The 19900-nt window shown below is 40.6% G+C and overlaps 1 protein-coding gene across 3 annotated transcripts in view; it reads right to left on the bottom strand.

Annotated features, from left to right (window-relative positions):
* Nucleotides 1–1862: 1862 nt before the first annotated feature.
* LOC139916543 (kinase suppressor of Ras 1-like) overlaps nt 1863–19900 on the bottom strand; it is a 57152-nt gene continuing 39114 nt past the window's right edge. For all 3 annotated transcript variants that reach the window (XM_078284081.1, XM_078284083.1, XM_078284082.1), the window contains 9 exons: nt 17726–17783; nt 12195–12249; nt 10613–10858; nt 9615–9811; nt 8591–8687; nt 8072–8205; nt 7831–7962; nt 6769–6904; nt 1863–4708 (listed from right to left, as the gene is read on the bottom strand). In XM_078284081.1, coding sequence (XP_078140207.1) covers nt 4562–4708; nt 6769–6904; nt 7831–7962; nt 8072–8205; nt 8591–8687; nt 9615–9811; nt 10613–10858; nt 12195–12249; nt 17726–17783 — 1202 coding nt within the window. In that variant the 3' untranslated portion in view covers nt 1863–4561. The remainder of the gene's footprint in view (nt 4709–6768; nt 6905–7830; nt 7963–8071; nt 8206–8590; nt 8688–9614; nt 9812–10612; nt 10859–12194; nt 12250–17725; nt 17784–19900) is intronic.

Raw genomic sequence — 19900 nt, forward strand, 5'->3', positions numbered from 1 at the left:
TGAGACTGAGTTACAGCAACAGGTTCAGTAGGCTACTACCAACTATTCCCAGTCTACCCAATACTGACGTCGTCTCGCTCTGTCATGCTATCCAGGAGTAACGTTAGCCTAGTTTGTATGTGATTTCTATTGTCAATAAAGATGTCAAAAAAAAAAAAAAAAACGTGTAATGAGTAACGTTAGCCTACTTCCCTAAAGCTAACAAGCACAAAGCTAATGTAAGCTAAGACACGACCAAGCGCGTTACAGTCTCGGGTCCCGTCGGGTTCGGGTCGGGTTGCAGACCTCTAATGTGTAGTAAATGAAACGACTAGTTAGTGAAATCAAAGTCCTATGTTGCAAACAGAATGGGCATTTTTATCGTGTAGCCATCCACAATGATATGAATCGATTTGAAGAAACACAGTGGCTGAAGCACAGAAATGTCAATCATGGCTTTTTTTCCCCGAATAATAACGAGCAACTTCGGGTAGAAGAAATATCTGTTTCCATCGCATTAGCCTATCTGTGCTTTCCCGAATAACGTATTCGGATTCGGGTACATCCCTACCTGCAATAGTTTGTTGGCCAGCAATATGTTTGATCTTTTTCTTTGGTGGCATTTTAAAACGTTTTCCCTTTCACTCATTGAGACTGAACAAAACGAGAGATATGCGCGAGATATATGCGCAGACGGTGAGAAAATCGCGGCCGGTGGATTTTTTTTTTTTCAACATGGCACGTCCCCTGGACGGTAAAGCATCATCGGGTCATCATCGACATGAGTGAATACTGCATCCACGTGAGTTTATTTACCAATTACCAAGTTTGTAGCCTTGTTGAAATGAAATCTGTGCGGCGAAAGTAGCATTGGATGCAGGCCCAGCAAGGGCATTAAGTCTCTCCCGCGATGACTGAGACTATTTTCTAGGAAAAAATAGGGTGCGTCCCCTGGACGCGTCGATAGTGAGTTTACTGCGTCCTTTCGGATTTTAACGCGTCAGAGACACAGGACGCGCACTTATTTACATCACTGCTTGATATGTAGTTTTTGTGTTATGAAAACGTGCTGCGCTTCGTTAGTAGATAGAAGTCTTTGCTGTATGAACTCGCCTGCTAACGTAACTAGAGCTGTCACATAGCTACCGTTAACGTTAATGGGCAAAGGCTGTTTTCCTGAGAAGACGCACTGGAATGCATTTAGATCGGAGGTCGGTAGTTCCAACTCGGAACTACCGACCTCCGACTTCCAATGGAATGCACCATTACAGAAGAAGAGGAGTAGCTAGTCGCTAGCTTGTGAGCTAGCTAACGTTAGCTCACAAGCTTATTGTTTGCCAAACTAAAACAGCTTGCTACCGCATTAGTAGACAGCACCTTCGTTAACAAAACAACACTTGCACATGATTAGAATTTCAATAATTTATTTGTAATTTAATGTTTAAAACTTCCTAAAATCGATAGTACCCGAGTACATTTCAACCCACTGTCATGATGCTTGGTTGTTTATGAGATGCTGGACGCGCCCAGGTGCGTTGCACGAATATCCAGCGCCATTTTTTGAAGCAATGATGTTTAATGCAGTGTCTGAAACTTTGTTCGGTCATTGCGCATATAGTTCACTATATGACAAACACTGCAAACAAGTGAACCATTCCGAACGCAGCTTTGGTCTCAACCCCCTCGACTGGATCTGGTCTTAGAATTGACTTGGACTGGACTAAAGTGGTCTTGGCTACAGCCCTGCTTGTAAGTATGCGTGCAACCACTGATTGCCTGAATCCAAACCACATTTAAGTAGAATTATATACAAATGAATTTTTTTTATCATTTTTGCTACATAATACTGATTCTATTGTAAAACATGAAAAGAGCACACTGGGTCACTGGAGTTCAGTTTTATTGTATTCCATTGTTCAAACCAGAAACCTTTACAAAGTGTAGCCACATTCTGTACAAAAATAGCATTCTACACATCCCCCCCCCCAAAAAAAAAAACAAAAAAAACAACAACAAAAACACCAATACACCCATGACAATGTACACTGTACAATTTTACAGTATTCATACTGAAAAATATGTGTATAAAGATCTATACATAAATATGGTTGAAGTACCTATTTAAAATGCATGTCGTATAAAATTTTTGTACAAACAAACACAAAAGGCCTCCAGAACATTAAATAAAACCTACTGCACTGTATATACATATATGCATCTAAAAGATTGTATTAATTGTATTATTATTGATGCTCACATTAAGTCACTGCAACGTTTTACTGGGTTCGACTGTGCTTGTGAAGCCCATTACATTCAGACGCATCAAATGAGCATGCATTGCACTCCTGTCTGAGGAAACACACACAACCACACACAGTGTAGCCACATCCTGTGCAAAAAACATGAAGCATGCCAAGAAATAAAGAGTGCACAGACAAAAGGCAGTTACTTGTTACTATGTCTTTGTCTATCCAATATTATCCCTCCAGCTCATTTGACTTATCTATTTTGCTCAGGAGGCAAAGACAGATAACAAATAGATAAATTAACGGTGGATTTCATTTAATCCCACTTGTAGAAGACTAGTAGAAGGATCCACAGAATGGTTTGACAGTTAGTACATAATTTGTTTCTGTTTCACCCTAGTTAAACAGTAACTGTGCTGGAGCCATATAATTAATCTGATATCTATGATACGCAGACGTGTGACAGGTCTATGTAACCTTTTGCATGTCCCTCCACACTGATACTGCAACACAAAGCCAAAGCTGCCCCTGACTTGTGACTTGGGACCAGCTTCTCCACAATGCCTAATTTTAGTGGGCAATTTAAAGCGTTTCAAGTATTATTGCAGTACAGTTTAAGGCTTTGGAGGCCTGGCCTTGGCTTACATCAGTTTCATTCTACAGTTTACAGCCTGTGTTGCAAAAGCGAGAGAGAGTTACAATGACAGACAGCACATAGAGAAAGAGCCAGTGGTTAGAATGCAAATGGCACCTGATATGGTATGGCAAAGCCCTGACATGCAAAGCCCTGACATGCAAACTTAAAAATGGAGTGAATGATGAACGATGCAGTGGTTTCTATAACAGTCATTTTGATGATTTACGTCATTCCTCACCCGACTGACTGGTAGGCTATATCAGTTTGCTGATATACGGCGCAAATGTTGGCCTTTTATGAAAAATGGGCTATGGTCCAGTTAGTGTCGTCTACCTCTGATATGATGGATATGATGCAGTTTGGTTGTCTATGGAAAATAGGCATGAAAATGTTTTAGTGTCCCATGATGGTCTAAATGCTGTTTCAGAGGCTTTTCCACCCTGACAAGAATACAATTCTGGGGGAAACACTGAATACTGGTAAAATTTTTAAATATTTAATATCGGCACAAAATATCGGCTACTGGCTGCTTCAGTCACATTTCCCAATTGTCCCCCCTCCCCTCTCCCCTTCTCTTGCATTGCGCTGTTTGTTTTGAAGAACCAGAATAAGGATAAGAGCCCATAACAACCAATACGCATTCTGACCATGTAAGCTAAGTAAGTGTCAAGCTGAAACTACGCAGTTGAAGTTAAAAGTTGTGGATTACTTCCACAGTAAAAACACAATCCAGCAGATTTCCTGCCAAATCCGCAATATAAAATCCAGTGTAGAGGCCGCTAGAGGCTGCTAATCTTGATGATCTCGTTTGTTTACAGTAATTATACTAATATCTCAATATTAATGTGGTAATGACATGTTAAAACACTACATGTAGCACCTTTTGAAACAAACAAAATCTATCAACTGCTGTATTTGTACATGTAAGGACAGTGAGAGTGCAGGCCCTGACAGCAGTGATCTCTCAGGCAGTGATGATCCCATGGCCTTCATATGGAGAAGAGGGGAATGAGTGGGAAGACAGTGAGAGGCATTGGAAAATGGTTGACAAGCAGACAGAGGCAAAGGAGGAGGTGAAGTTGTGGGATCCAAGGGAGACCATGGGACAGCAGGAATAGGCGGAGGGAGGGGCCAGTCAGCGTCCAGAGGAAGGAAATCACCGATAAAAAGGAGAGACAAAGAAGAGGTGACACCCAGAAACAGAAGAGAGATTGTGGGAAATATTCATTTAAAAAAAGTGTCTGGAAAAAGAGAAAGGGAGAGGTGAGGGGAGCAACTACAATTTCACATCTTGGGTATGGCAAAATGTGAGTCTTACTGAATCCTTGCAGCATTCCTCTACAACATTAGCAATCACATTAGGAACAGGTCATTTATATTACTTAATTCTCAGCAGGACAGAACACTATTACCATACAACATGTTACATTTTTTTTACAGAATCCTATTTATAACATATCCCACTTTACTGATAGGAGTGTATTGGTTCCTGTCAGCTCCATCATTTTTTTTAGATAAAAGAACCACTTTCACTCCATAAAACATCTAGATTTTGGCAGATATTTTAACCGTTTATCAACTAAAAGACATAATTTAGACTCCCTTTTCAAATGGTGGTTTGAACAACGTCTGAGGCTAGGGATCAGAGTGTACGTGTTGAATCAGGCTCGCCCTGGATCATGGAAAGCGATTTCCTTTTCTATGATACGTACTCGGCTGACTTCCAGAAGTGTCCGGGGTGCGAGAGCCTGCGGTTCAGCTTGGGAAGCTTCTCCAGCATGTCGGCAAGCTGGGTGAAGGAAGGCCTCTCGTCTGCCTCAAAGGACCAACAGGCAGACAGGATTTCCTATATGAGATGGAAGGAGGAGTGTTGGAATATTTTAAAGTACATTTTACTTTCTACTAGAGAGAATACAATGGCTCATATCTTTCATGTGAACGAAATCCAACTGAAAGCAACTTGTGATTATTTTTTTTATAAATACAAACATTTCGGAGACAGAGCTGCCCTGGAGGCATAAATAATCTCATTGGTTGAGTTAAATCCCAATGGGCGGGGCCAAAAGCAAAACCAGTTTTCTGTCTTGGTAACATCAAACATGCTCTATACACACAAGATGACGCATTACAAGCTGCGCCAATGGTATGAAATGGTATACATATGGCGTTTATTGAGTCTCAAAACCTGCGCACATAAAAACCAGGCGTGCGCACCTGATACGAGGGCACAGAACAGTATCTGCGAGCGGAAAAGCATCCTTGCGAGGGAGCATTTCTGCTCCGCGTGCACAAATGCGGCCCCGCGAGCACGGGGCTGTGACGAGCGCGAGCTCGACTCTCCCTACGCGCTCGCAACTCGTTGACTTTTGAGACTTTGGAGGCGGGGATGGAATAGACAGTGGCTGATGTCTCCCCTCCTTTGATTGGTCACTTTGAATACCGACCATGATACCGACCAAATATTTTAGTGGAAGATATGTGGAGATAAGTGGCTTGTGAAAAGTGGCTTGTGAAAAATGGGTCCAACATTTACTTCGGTGACTATGGGGCGAAAGAATCGGTTATAATCTGTGCTCACGTTCACTTCTCCAGTGAATAGACTCAGGACCTGCCGCTAGTCTCCTAAAGGGGCGGGGCAGTGGCGAAACCCACGTGACACAGATACAGGAAATGACTCGCAGTTGCGCCGTCTCGTTTCTAAACCGTCTCTGGTAACATTAGACTGAAGCCCAGTGAAAAAGGCAAGAGGTAAGAGAGGAGGAAGCTAATATTATGAAGGCTAGCGCTCTGCTACTAACTGAAAAAATTCAAGTTATTCAGGTTAGCTAGTTAGCCTAGCTGAGCTTTCAAGTTCAAGCTAGATAGACTAGCTTATAGCTATCTAGGTAAGATAGTTAGCTAGCTGAGCTTCCAACAACATGAATGCCTTGGTCATGAGTGAATATAAAAAGGAAGTCACTGCCACTTCTATTGTTTTAAATATTTTGATCAGAGTTCTTTCTTTGCCATTCAAGTTTGCCAGTTAGCTAACTGCACCGCAAAAAACTGTTTTTTGGCTCTGCCCTTTGAGGTTTAACTCAACCAATGAGATTATTTCTGTCTCCAGAGCAGCTCTGCCTCTGAGGAGTACCTGCTGAAATACTTTTAGCTAGCCAAACTAAGTTATCTAGGTTAGTTAGTTAGCCTGGCTGACCTAGCCTTCCAAGTTCAAACTAGCCATACTAGCCTACAGCTATTTGGGTAAATTTCTGGGTAAATCCATATAACACCTCCTCCCTTCAAGCTGTGGGTGCAAACAGTATTACAGAACGAAATAGGAAAGGTCAACTTTATCTACAACCTTGCATCAACAGGAAAGCCTAACCCTAACCCTTATTATTATTTAATCATAATTCATTTTATGGGCCTACTATAGGCCTGTTCATCAGAACATGGATACAAACAGGCTTACGTTCATGTTGGTGTGCACGCTTTGAGTTGCAAAAGCTCATTCACTGATTTTTTTGATTTTCAGCTTGTGTCATTTTTCATGTGTCCTTGTATTAAAGGTGCAATAAATACGATTTTTCCTACCCCGTAGCACAAAATGACCATAATATATCTGTGGAGGGTTGATAGGGTTGTTGATCAATATCAATCACTCAACGATTGCTTGGCCAGGTGCTGAGATTTCTGGCTTTCAAAACTCACTTTCTGGCCTGTACCCATTGGAGTTTCTAGGCAGTTCTAATCCACCTCTCTGCTCTAATTAGCTATCTTACTCCTCTCTACTGTGAAAATTTGACTTAATGACAATTACAGGCCACATTAGTCTGTGCCGTATATCCATATCCATAATCCAACAATAAAGCAATTTAGCCATGATGGTATTATCATCATAACATAGCACTGTGGTTACAAACTTACCGTTACCTCCTTGCCCAGGTTGACATCTGCCAGCACCTTCTTGATTCCCTCACCGCTGCCCACCAGCCAGATTTTAGCCTCTGTCGGCTGGTTGGTGATGGGCCAATCCCTGGCCTGCAGTTCATACCAGATTGTGCTAGATATTAAATAGGAAAATGTTGTTGGTGAGTATATAGTACACTTGAATCATTTACACTCCATTACTGTCCATGTCAAATGAGGTTATCACATACATTACATAGATGGATTGAACAGACTCATGGAAATGAAGTCTACTAAAGATGTATACATACAGGTATAGGACAGTACATAGGTGAGTTTCAATACATAGTGTTTCCTGGCGAGGGTTGTGCTGTGCGGGAAATGTTCTTTATTCCTCTATTCAATCTATTCTAATCATGATGGACTTGATGTATATTGAGAAGGGAACCCATTTGTTAGCCAATGTTGCAGAGACTACATTTCAAACTTTGCCTTTATTCAGTTCATGTTGGCGCCAGCATGATTCGAAAGAGCGCAGACTCTCTGACCAATGCCATGCACTGTGTCATAGGTGCAATGAATTATGGTCGATATAGTTCACTAATATGTTTTCAGTGATGACATTTCCATCTAAATAAATGTTTTGATACTCTCTATCCCCGTATGGCGCACAAGAAGTGATACGTTTTATGTTTCTGGTTTGTTTGGAATAAATAGAAGAAGAACTGGGTAGTTGTAGCATGAGCAGCGATATCCACCATGACTGAACAGACAAAGAAAAGAGCGCCACCTACAGAAACTCAAACTTCATCAAGTGCAGTGCAGAAACACCACAGCAGTGAGCGCTGAGCACCAAAGATGGAGACAAAATAAAAACCAAACAAAAAAACTGAGCAACTCACGGAATACCACTTTAAATCTTTGTTTTTGTAAACTACATCAAAGAAAAACACCAGTTTTACTGGCAACTTAGTGCATCAGAGCACTCGAAATAAGGCAAAAATTTACTAGAGCGGCTGTTAATTTACTTGGGCAGACCAACCCAAATATAATCAATACATGGGAAATTCTGATACATACCCAAATGCATAAACGTCAGCAGCTTTGGAGAAAGGTAGCTGGTCCTCATTAATCTCCGGGCCCATCCTGCGAACGATCTCCGGAGCCAGGTAGTAGATCCAGCCCTGAGGTATTCGCAACACATTCTCTCTTCTGAAGACACACACACACATACACATGAAGACAATTACGGCTTATGAGGTACATTCGCTCTTTCATACATTTTTCTAAAAGCTGTGAGTGTCAGACATTTCATGCCTACCTTCCTTCTTGTACCACCCCAGACATCCCGAACAGGCCAAAATCTGTAATGACCACTTTGTTTGCGTCGTAGAACACATTCTTAGACTTCAGGTCCTTATGAACGATGCCTTTAGCATGCAAATAACCCATTCCCTGTAACAGAGATCGACGTTTCGTAATGTCTTTCAGTAGAATCATAGAATCATATCGTGATGAAATAATGACATCAATGTTATCACGATACACAATTCTGTTGTCTAAATTAATGATAAAAAGCGTACAAAATGAGATTTGAAACACATAATATTAATATATATATATATTAAACACAGAATATTATTTGAAAATTACAGTTTTATCCTACTTTATATTACCATGCAGTTCAAAGCAATGAACATCAGTTTGATGCAGCTAAGATATAGTTATAGTTAGTATATCAATATAAACATATTTTTATGATAATTATTTATGATTTCATGATTCTCATTGTGACATTCATTCACACTGTGATATGAGTTGCAGCTTAAAGGTTGCTTACCTTTACAATCTCCTGAGCAACTTGCCTGGTTTTGTTGATGTCTAGTGTGTGTTTGGAATCTCTTACAACAGAGAATAAAGTCCGACCTTTACAGAAACTAGGGAGAGAACAATGGATGAGATATCGTTACTAAAACTGAATGCACAAATCAACAATGGCATAGAAATATGCAGGAAAACAAGATACTGCATGCAGTAATAGGCTACAGTCTTAAAACATATAAAAGTATACAGTGCCAAAATCATAAAATATCTTAATATATCTTGTTAATTTGTATAGACTGCATACATCAATGTTTCGATAACTTCTCACTAATTTCCGACTGAGTATATTTATTTTTTTAGTATATTCCATATCCATATGTTCGTTTGGCCAGGTGACAACAATGTCATTCAGAACATAATCCGAACCAATTACAGGAAACAACCCCAAAACGCAAGAATTTATGGTTATAGGGAGAAGGATGTTGACATCTGATAGCCAACAGTTTGTCATGCTTGGAAGCCTAGCATAACAAAATGAAGCAAGGGCAAACCGCAGTCTGGACTGATGCTCATATGCAGCTATTTCTTCATGTGTTCTTAACTGGTATGAACACCAGAGAAGAAGAGCACAGACAAGTCCATGTTTAGCTAAAGTTACAGGGACTGGAATCAGATTTGTTTTTAGGTTACCAAAACTCTGTCCAATAAACAAGCTACTTGTGAGTCATGTGACTTTAGTTTACAAGTCCTGGTTGGCTTGTAATTGGTCAGTGTGAACCTAAACGAACCAAATACAAAAATTCAACAAAGTAAACTTTTCCACTGTGGTTCAGACCAAAGAGAACCACCTTAATTCCACTTAATATGTTCATGAAACTTTTTGAAAATTCTTATTTACAGTATATTCTATTTCTTCTTTGCCGTATGCTATTATTATTTTGCTGGTGCAACAACCCAATTTCCCCACAGGGATCATTAAAGTTTCCTCTTGTCTATCTTATGACATTTCTTTATTGGCAACTGCTCACCAACTGACTGACCTGGTGATGATTGCTAGGTGGGGTGGAGCCATGCAAGCGCCCATGAAAAGGATGACGTTCTCGTGCCTGGTCTGCCTGTAGTTCATCACTTCCTTCTTGAACACCTTCAGGTGGTCCTGGTTGTTGCCGTCAATCTCCAGTAGCCGGATGGCCACCTCCCCGTGCCAGCGACCCTTGTGCACCTTTCCCCAGCGACCCTGGAGAAACACAATATCAGTTGTTGTTTTTTCTCTGTTCATTGACAAATTTGTGCACTTTCGGCATTTTATGTGGACATTTACACACACTTGTCTCCGGATTAAACAAGTGTCTGTACAATGTATTTGCAATGAGTATGCAGATGAAAATATAAATAGTATATCTCAGATATCACTGATCTGATTTTGATTAAACATAGGTGTCTTGGGGTCTCACCACTGCGTTCCAGCATTTTAAAAAATTACACTAATTGGGCGCCACAATTACAGGTCATAATTAAACATTTTAATAAACTGTCATATCTACAACACTGCCAGCTGGAATGACATGAAATGTGGTTCACATATCCAGCTATCCTTGCTCTACACATTTACCTCCAAGACCATCAATGTACGCCATATTGGATTTTCCACCATTTTCGTTAACTTGAAAAACAATTTTCTCAAAGGCTTTTTCATTTATGTACTGATTGACCAAGAGGGATACTGTATCATTATACAAACAAACAGTATGAGGAGCCACAAATGCCAAAAAGAAAAGACTAGCCGATGGTGCAAATGGCCCTACAAAATGTATTTACATGGTTCAATAACAGACTTAAAATTTTGACCTTTTTCACATTTGTATAACTTGTTACTGATTGGCTCAAAGGGTGACTGCATCACTGAAGAGGGATGGCATGTTTACTGTTATCTATACCATATCTATACCAAAGTACTTGGTAAGCATTCAATTTAAATATCAAGTGAGTCAAGTTTTAAGTGTGCCATCCGCAGAGATGATTATATCTTTATCTTCACCTTGCCGATGAGCTCGCCCAGCTCCAGCTGTTCGTATGGGATGTCCCACTCCTGCAGGTACACGCTGGTCTGGCTGGCCTTACGGGAGATGGGGCCCCTCCAGCGGCCCCCGGCCCCGCGACGGCACGCTGAGGTGGGCAGGTCCTCCAGTCCATCCTCGTCACACTCCCCGTTGGAGTAGCTCTTCTCTCTGCCGCACTGGTCAACTTCATCCTCTGCTGGGTAGTCTTCCTCAGCCTCCTCTTCCTATGAGCCACAGGAGAAAGAAAGAAAGGAAGGAAGGAAGGAAGGAAAGGGAGAATATGGATATTGAATATTCAGTTGATGATTGATGTTCCTGCAAGAAAAATAAGCATCTTTATTTCTATAGCAAATCCCAGTTACAAATTGCTTTACAAAGAATAAAAAAGAAAGGATTAAATCGACAACAAAAGCAATGAAAGCAAGGTAGGAAACAGAAAACCATAAAAGAGAAGTCAAAAACAATTATAAAAAGACCATTACCTAAAAGTGTATAAAAGTGAGTTTTAAGAAGTGATTTAAAAGATGATACAGATTTTACCTATCTATGTGTAATAATAGTCTATTTTTTTTTTATCTAGACCTTGGAACAGCCAATAGGAACCTCTTGTTTTCAATCTAAACTGTGGAACAGGCAATAGGAACACAGATCCCAGATCACTAAAGGATAGAAACAACTCAATTTTGAAAAAACTCAAATTTGCATAAAAAATTACACCTGTGTTTCTTGCAACTGGCTTTACATGAGAATTTACCAATACAGACAAAGTATCTGGACATGACTTGCCAGTTATCCAAGATATCTAAAGGGTCAACTTACTCAGTCAGTGAGTGGGGAGGACAGGACATATTTACTGTATCCTCTCTCAGACATCCAGGAAAAAATCTCTTCCTCAAAAATCTGTACTCCAAGGTAAAGTGAACTAATTTTAACCATGGGCTTTCCTGTGTTTCAGACAGGCTTAGTGGTTAATACTACCAGCAGGGTGGGTTTCACTCAGACTCCAAGGGTATGATCACACCTCCAGGTGGTTTTCTTTGATCTGAACCATATTGGAAATATTGCATTTCTGTATTTAATTTGTTTAGTGTCACACAGACCAATTACAAGTCAACCAGATCTTGTAAATAAATGTCACATGGCTCACAAGTAGCTTGTTTATTGGACAGAGATTTGGTAACTCAAAAACAAATCCGATTCCAGTCCCTGTAACTTTAGCTAAGCATGATGGACTTGTCTGTGCTCTTCTTCTCTGGTGTTCATACCAGTTAAGAACACATGAAGAAATAGCTGCATATGAGCATCAGTCCAGACTGCGGTTTGCCCTCGCTTCATTTTGTTATGCTAGGCTTTCCAAGCATGAGGAACTGACATTCAAAATAACACACCGGGAACAAAGATCTACTGTAGTTTAACGGTTATCACTTTCCCAGACATGCAGTCTGTCAAGCGCTTCAGTAAAATAGTTCACTAGTTTAAGTTTCCCATGACCAAACATGCAAATGTTGCTTCCCACTTCCTCATTTTTTTTTGCTGGGGAATTTGACTACCAGTACTCACCACTTCTCTTTGCTGCCCTGTAAGCTGTGTCTCGGCAATGGACAACTGTACAACTCTAAGAAGAAACAAGAATTTGCAATCAGTAGGGTTATTTTCACATGAGCCTCACAAGCATCTTTAACATCTAACAGTACTGCGTAAAGACCAAGTCAAAAATGTTTAATGTGCAAGAACTTATAAAAGGTTATAACCAGTGACATAGTGGTAAATACAAATGACCTCCAGCCTGTTATCAGTATAAGGCAACCACCAGTAGAAACAAAAATCAATAATATTTTTATGCATTGCATTTCAATGCATCTCAAATCACAAGCAGGGTGTTAGGCAGCCCAGTCAGTATAAATGGAAAAAACTACAGACGGAGGAACCCACTCTGTGATGTTGTACCTGGAGCGTCTCTATTGATGATGAAAAGGAGAAGCAAGTTTGTATATTAGACAGCTTTATTAATCCCCAGTGGGGAAACTCATTTGCCACCAAATCAATCAAATTGCCAAATCATTGCCAACAAACAATATAGACATTGCATTCACAGTACACAACAAATAAATAAGACCGTAAAAAGCCATTTGAGACACGATTAACAGCTGAAAGGTGCTATGGATCTAGATGCATTTCACAGTAGGCTACACAACAAATAAATAACACCATAAAAAGCCATTTGAGACATGATTAACAGCTGAAAGGTGCTATCTAGACCACATCTAAAAGTGTTCATTAAAAAATCTGACCACTGCTGGAACAAAAGACCTTCTCAGTCGTTGAGTAGAACACTGAGGCATCACTAGTCGCTCACTGAATGAGCTTCTGAGTCCGTTAAAAACACTGTGTAATGGATGGCCTTTAAAATACAGAACCGTTTTTAGTTTGGCCCTTGTTCTCTTTTCGACAGTGACCTCAAGTGAGTCTGGGGTAAGGCCAATCACTGAGCCAGCCTTTCTGATCATCTTATTGATCCTGTTTTTATCATCCGCAGTGATGCTGCCCCCCCAGCAGAGCACAGCATAAAAGAGGACACTAGCTAAGATTCCCTGATAAAAAAACATGAAGAAACTTCTTGCTAATATCAAAGGATCTAAGCTTCCTCAAATAGTCTTGACTGAGCCTTCTTGAATACAACCTCAGTATTCTTTTTCCAGTTTAATTTACTGTCCAGGTAGACACCAAGATATTTGTAAGACTGGACAATTTCTATCTGCTGACCCTTAATTATCACTGGGAAGACCTCCTCCTTCTTCCTTCTGAAATCAATAATTAACTCTTTGGTCTTCCCAACATTCAGTTTTAAAAAATTTGCATCACACCAGCTGACAAATGATTCGACCTCTCTTTTATAGGCCAGGTCATTGCCTTGCTTAAGTAAACCCACGAGGGCAGTGTCATCCAAAAACGTTTGGATTTGACAAGACACCTGACTATGCCTATAGTCAGCGGTAAAGAGTGTGAATAAAAAAGGGGATAAAACCGTGCCCTGTGGGGCTCCTGTTTTAGTTAAGATACCGTCAGACAGTTTGTTATCAAGCCTGACAAACTGAGGTCGAGACAAGAGATAATCTAAGACCCAAGCGATAGTTGTGTTGTGCAGCTTAAAATTCATTAATTTGTTAGCTAAAAGGTGTGGTTGAATTGTATTGAAAGCACTAGAAAAATAAAAAAACATAATCCTAACAGAGCTGGCAGTTGTTTCAAGGTGGCTGTAAATGCTGTGAAGCATAAAAAGTAGTGCATCATCAACTCCCACACCCTTCCTGTACGCAAACTGCAAGGGATCTTGAAAGACTGAGACCTGTCTACTCAGGTGACCCAGGACAACCCTTTCAAAACATTTCATTATGTGTGACGTCAGGGCTATAGGTCTCAGATTAGTAAGACTACTACACACATTGGTTTTTTGGGGAATTGGAACAAGACAAGATGTTTTCCACATTAATGGAATTTTTGATGAAGACAGAGACAAAGAAAAAATTGAACTGAACACAACTGGTCAGCACAGACTTTCAGGGTGCGTGGATGGACACCATCAGGGCCTGCTGCCTTGTTGGCCTTAAGGCGCCTTAACTGCTGTCGAACCTCATCAACATTAATAACAATAGCTGGGCTACAGTCCTCAGGACTACTCTGTGCAAGAGATGAGAGGATGCTCTCATGAGAAGCAGAAAAATCGAATTCATCAAACCTTGCAAAGAACTGGTTTGCCTCATTTACATTTATCCCAGAACCAAGGAAACTGGGATTACTTGTCCCATAGCCAGTAATAGATTTCATGCCATTCCAAAGGCCCCTTGTATTACTATTGGACATCTGTCCTTCAACCCTTTCCTTATATTTACGCTTACCTTGTTTGATTATTGCTTTCAGCTCCTTTTGAGCAATTTTAATATTATCTTTGTCACCACTAAAGAATGCAGTTTTCTTCCTTAATAGCAGTTTTAACCTCCCTTGTCACCCAAGGTTTATTACCGTATTTCCTCTATTATTGGCCCGGGCCTTTATTTACCTCAACTGCAGAGGGTACCAGGCCTTTATTGGAAGCAGGCTTATATTAGAGACAGGCCTTTATTTCTAAATCCCTCTGTTTGATAAGTATATTTGCTCATATTTTAGTATGAAGTTTGATTTTCTGATCTGCTTCTGTTGGGGTACGTTAGGTAGCCGTTTTTTTGTTACTGCAATGCATTACGATAATTATGGTAATCGACGACGGCACGCTCCAGAGACTTCCGCCGGCCGAGCCAGCTTGTGGCATACTGCCATCTTGTGGCACTTGTACGTTACTACAAAATACAGTTACATGTATAACAGGCGCCAGGAGTTTACCGGTATCCACCGTTGTTTGCATGTAAGCTGAAGCTAACTGAAGCTAACTGAAGCTAAAGTAGAATCTATACAATTATATCATATCGCCATTTATTTCGATGCGCAAGCTCAGTCCACCTGACAGCCCTCTGGGGACACGGTTCCGGCCAGTGCTGATAGCTGGGTGGCGATTTGTTCCCGGTGATCCGGCCGAGATTTCGGCGGAGTCCCGACGCCGATGCGTCACCGGGTGTCCCCGATAGGTACGGGCCGTGGGCGCGGTGGAGAGGACAGCGGCGGAGAGAGGAGACGGACACGGTCCAGCCATATACTAGGTTTTGACCTAGTCTTGTTTCCTTTGTTTTTTTCCCCGGCCTGTATTTGGGGCCGGCCTTTATTTGTTCGTGTTGACCACGGCCCCAGCCATTATCGGAGACCCGGCTTTTAATTGACTATTAGAGGAAATACGGTATTAGGGAAAATTTGTATTTGTTTACAGGGAATGACAGACTCAACACAATAATTAATATAACAGGTGACTTTGTCAGAGATGCTGTCCAGATCATTGCCGTCATCTAAAAACACAGTCCAGTCAGTGCAATCAAAGCACGCTCTTAACATTTCACAAGCGTCCTCCGACCACACACGCACAGTCTTGGACGTAATTGGCTGCTTCCGAACCACAGCAGAATATCTGGATGTCAGAGATATCAAATTATGGTCCGATCGTCCAAGAGGGGGAAGCAACTTTGCAACAAAACTCTCCTTAATGTTCGTATAAAACAAATCGATAGTTTTATCACCCCTCGTAGGACATGACACCATTTGTTTAAAAGAGGGTAGGGTGGCAGAGAGAGAGCAGTGATTAAAATCCCCGTTAATAATAACCAACGCGACTGGAGAGGAGCGTTGCAAGTCCTGGGTGACTCTCTATATTGTTTCTGTGGCCAGCTTCCCATTTCCCGATGGAGGAATGTAGACCACTTGGACAATCACATGAGAAAACTCCCTGGGCAAATAGTAAGGTTGGCAGCTTACTGCAAGCAGCTCAATGTTCGGGTCACAGACTCTCTCCTTCACCGTAACATGACCAGGATGACACCACCGATCATTCACGAAGAGGCAAACAAACTCCACCCTGTTTTTTGCCAGTCCTCGCTGGGTCTCTATCCATCCTGTGTAGTGAAAAACCTTCCATTTTCACATGAGGCTCTGGTATCCTGTCGGACAGCCAAGTCTCCGTAAAACACAGTAGGCTGCTCTGTCGGTATAGGCAATCATACCTCAAATAAGCTGTCAACTCATCCGCCTTATTAACCAAGGAGCGGACATTCCCAATAATAACAGAGGGTAGCACAGGTTTGTACCCCCGCCGACTGTTCCTGACCCGGACCCCTCCTCCGCAGCTGAAGAAGCTCCTGCCGACTATAGGTGATGAAAGGTAGGCCTGGTTCGCTCCCGACTTGTAGTGTTTGAGCGGCTCTCCAAACAATTATTACCCAAAGCCACAGAAGGCAAACCAAAGTGTGATTATTAAGTGCAGCCATAATCGCGTCGTCAAAGTTTGATCACGCTGATGATCATGAATCAAAAAGGCGTTAAAAATATTAAAAACACATAAAAACGTAAATCACAGACGCACAGGTGGCAGAGTCGCCGGCAGGGGGGCGGCGCCTCAGGTATGAACATTTACATTCAAATGAGATTCCTGTTGTATCATTTTCAAACCAGGAAATGTTTCCTTGAGCACTGTCTCAGTTGACGTTTCTCCATTTTCCAAGTCACATCTCTATGGAGCTGTGCATCAATTTGACATCATAGACTAAAAGGTGGGACAAAATCATCTTCAGGGTGTTTAATTACGGTACAGCAATAACATTCTTCAAAGCTGAAATTCAGCTGTATGCCCTTTTCCTTTAAAGGGCATACAGTCAAGAAGCTTTTCCTTTAAAGGGCATACAGTCAAGAAGCTTTTCCTTTAAAGGGCATACAGCTGAGCTGTATGCCCTTTAAAGGAAAAGCTTTGTGACTCTGGTCAATAAGTGAATAATTTGCTGCAGTTAATATATAACCCAGTTACTAAATAACTCAAGTTTTCAGTTTCAGTTCTGTACCACAGTTGAAAGAAAATGGCTTGAGCAGCACTAAGTTTGCAGAACTGTTTCGTGCATGGATAAATATACTCTAAACCAGGGTGAGACCGCAGGCCTGCTGAAATATCAGGCCCATATTGGCCTTTTATTTTCCAGTCAGTGTCTTATGTTTTAGTATTATTATTATAATTATTATTATTATTATCATAATTATTATTATTATTATTATTAGTTGTAGTAGCAGTATCAGCAGCAGCAATAGTAGTAGTAGCAGTAGTATTATCCTGGGTTTCAATGGAGACCAAATGCTGTTTCTGAGGCTTTTCCACCCTGAAAAGAATATAATTCTGGGGGAAACATACTGAATACTTGGATATTTGGGGACATTTTTGGCAAGAAAATGGTCAAATTTACAACAGCTCTATAAACAGCTTCAATCCAAAAATATCAGTATCAGCCTTCAAAAACGTTTATCAGTCGAAACCTACACTAAAAAACGTACAAAAAAAAAACCCTACACTCAACAGTGCACATGCCTTAATCATACCATCCACACCTATGTTTAGGTCAGTTACATGTCATATGGAATCGTGTTACAGTGTCTCTGCATGCATAAAAAAATGTGATTTTGTTGTCTCTTACCCAGAGTCATGGTAGCCACCAGAATGTAGACCAGCAGAATACAGAGAAGTGGGAACATCTGTTGGGGAAAGAACAACTTCAGAATACTGTACTAATGATGAGTGATTCTCATCATTCAAAAATGACACAAACACTTTTAACAGGTTACTCAATGAATTCAGACCAGAGGTTCTCAAAATCAAATTTAGTCTCAGGGACCCATATGGGAAGATTTTAGTTGTTGATTTAATATTGAATAGTATAACTGTCTACACTGTACATGGGGAGATAATAGTGGTGAGAGTGAAATCTAGGATTACAATAGTAATTCATATAAATCTTCTAATTTGGATCTAGTGAATTAAATTATAGTCAAATTAAACTATTCCCCCATGGAACCCCTTCAAGGACCATCAGCAAAATCGTCAGTGTTAGTTTAATTCTAAGAGTGCATAAATCAACACTATGCCAGTGTTTCTACACAAACAACGCTCCGATCAACACATGTCAACGCATAATAATTGTCACTGAAAAATCAACACTTATTAACTCTGGAAAATTTGCTCCAGTTGGATCTTTTTCAATCAATCTTTTCAATCAATCTTTTTCTAATGAGCCTAAAAGTCTTGTATACAGCAAATTCTCCAGTGTTACTAAGTGTTAATTTTTCAGTGACAATTACTCATAGAGCTGATATGGCTCTGGGGCGACTGGCCAAAACTATCTAAAAGTGATCAATTAAATCTGATGATGTTGATTTTCTAACACTGATGAGCCCCAAACCCCACTTTGAGAACCACTGGTTTAGACTGAATCAATGTTAATGTCACAAAATATTCACTATCCTACATTGTCAAATCAATATCCATTGAATATTTCATATTTCACAGACCACACAAAGTAACGCTTCCTCTCACTCAGTTCACTTTTTGGCCACCAGTCGGCATGCGTGAGCTACATTTCACCGTGGCACAGTAAACACACCTCCATAACAGAAAGAAGGTAACACAGACATTACTGCTGCTCAGGCCAACCACATCCACCCACAACACAGTGAGCAAGGTAAATGAACACACAGTAACAGCACCTGATTGCACTGAAAACAGGTAAAATGACCCATTTTTATAAAAATGTGTAGTAATTATTTTGTCTGGTATACATTATTCTTGGCAGGTAAATTATTTTAGTTTACCAGACATTGACAGGTGAGCCAAAGGGTTAATTTCAGACAATTTCAGGCAAAGAAAAAAAAAAGAACAACAGCATAACTATACCAGTGCCATCAACTAAACACCAAAAAGAGTGAATTTAGTATGGTGGGGGAAAAATTGCACACAAAGTGGACTAGTGTTAACTCACCAGGAAAGACAAACTGCTGTCTAGGCTGAATATAACAGGCAGCTATTGGGGCAGATGGGACATGATTGGAGGGTGATGAGAGTGAGAATGGGAGTTAGGTGAACAGCAGGATTTGAGGGAAAAATCAAGTGCATCCCGCAAAAACCAGTAAGCTTATACATTCAACACCCAGAACCCAGAATCCTGCATATCTACTATGAAAACAAACGAGTGAGATGTTAGGACTGTGTTAGAGAGCTGCACCCAGGCAAGCAAGACATAAGTAGTTCTATAGTGAAGCAATTGATGAGATTTTAATCTGAATCAATCAGTATGATGGAAAAAGACGGGAACATAGGATACAGGTCCAAAATGGATAGAGATATGTTTTAAAGACGAGATGAAATGAAAAATGCCTTTTTAACCCTTTTAGATCACATCCCCGGTCATACTGTGCACCTATTTAACAATATATGCCAAAAAAAATACCAAAAATCAATTTCATTGTATTCTTATATCAAAATTCAATCATGTTTTCTTCCTGTAAAACAAAATATGCCGTGTGCTTACGTAAGCATGCCCGTAACTAATTTCAACCAATAATATCATGACATCCACCCATCAATCAATCTTCAACTTTTAGCGCACAGAGCTAAGAGGCTAAGATTCATTAGTTAGCTAGCTAGCAACAGCATGGTACTTCGGTGTGTCTTCGGGTGTTATGACACACCCACTTTTCAACGTTCAAATCAAATTCCTCCCAACGTTATGTCCCGCCTGTCTTTCCTGTTTCACTCGGAAATACGTCACGATACGGAAGTTAGATACTCTCGAAATGCCGTTTCATCTCGACTTTAA

Source organism: Centroberyx gerrardi, chromosome 6, assembly GCF_048128805.1.
Source record: "Centroberyx gerrardi isolate f3 chromosome 6, fCenGer3.hap1.cur.20231027, whole genome shotgun sequence".
Taxonomy (NCBI): Eukaryota; Metazoa; Chordata; class Actinopteri; order Beryciformes; family Berycidae; genus Centroberyx; species Centroberyx gerrardi.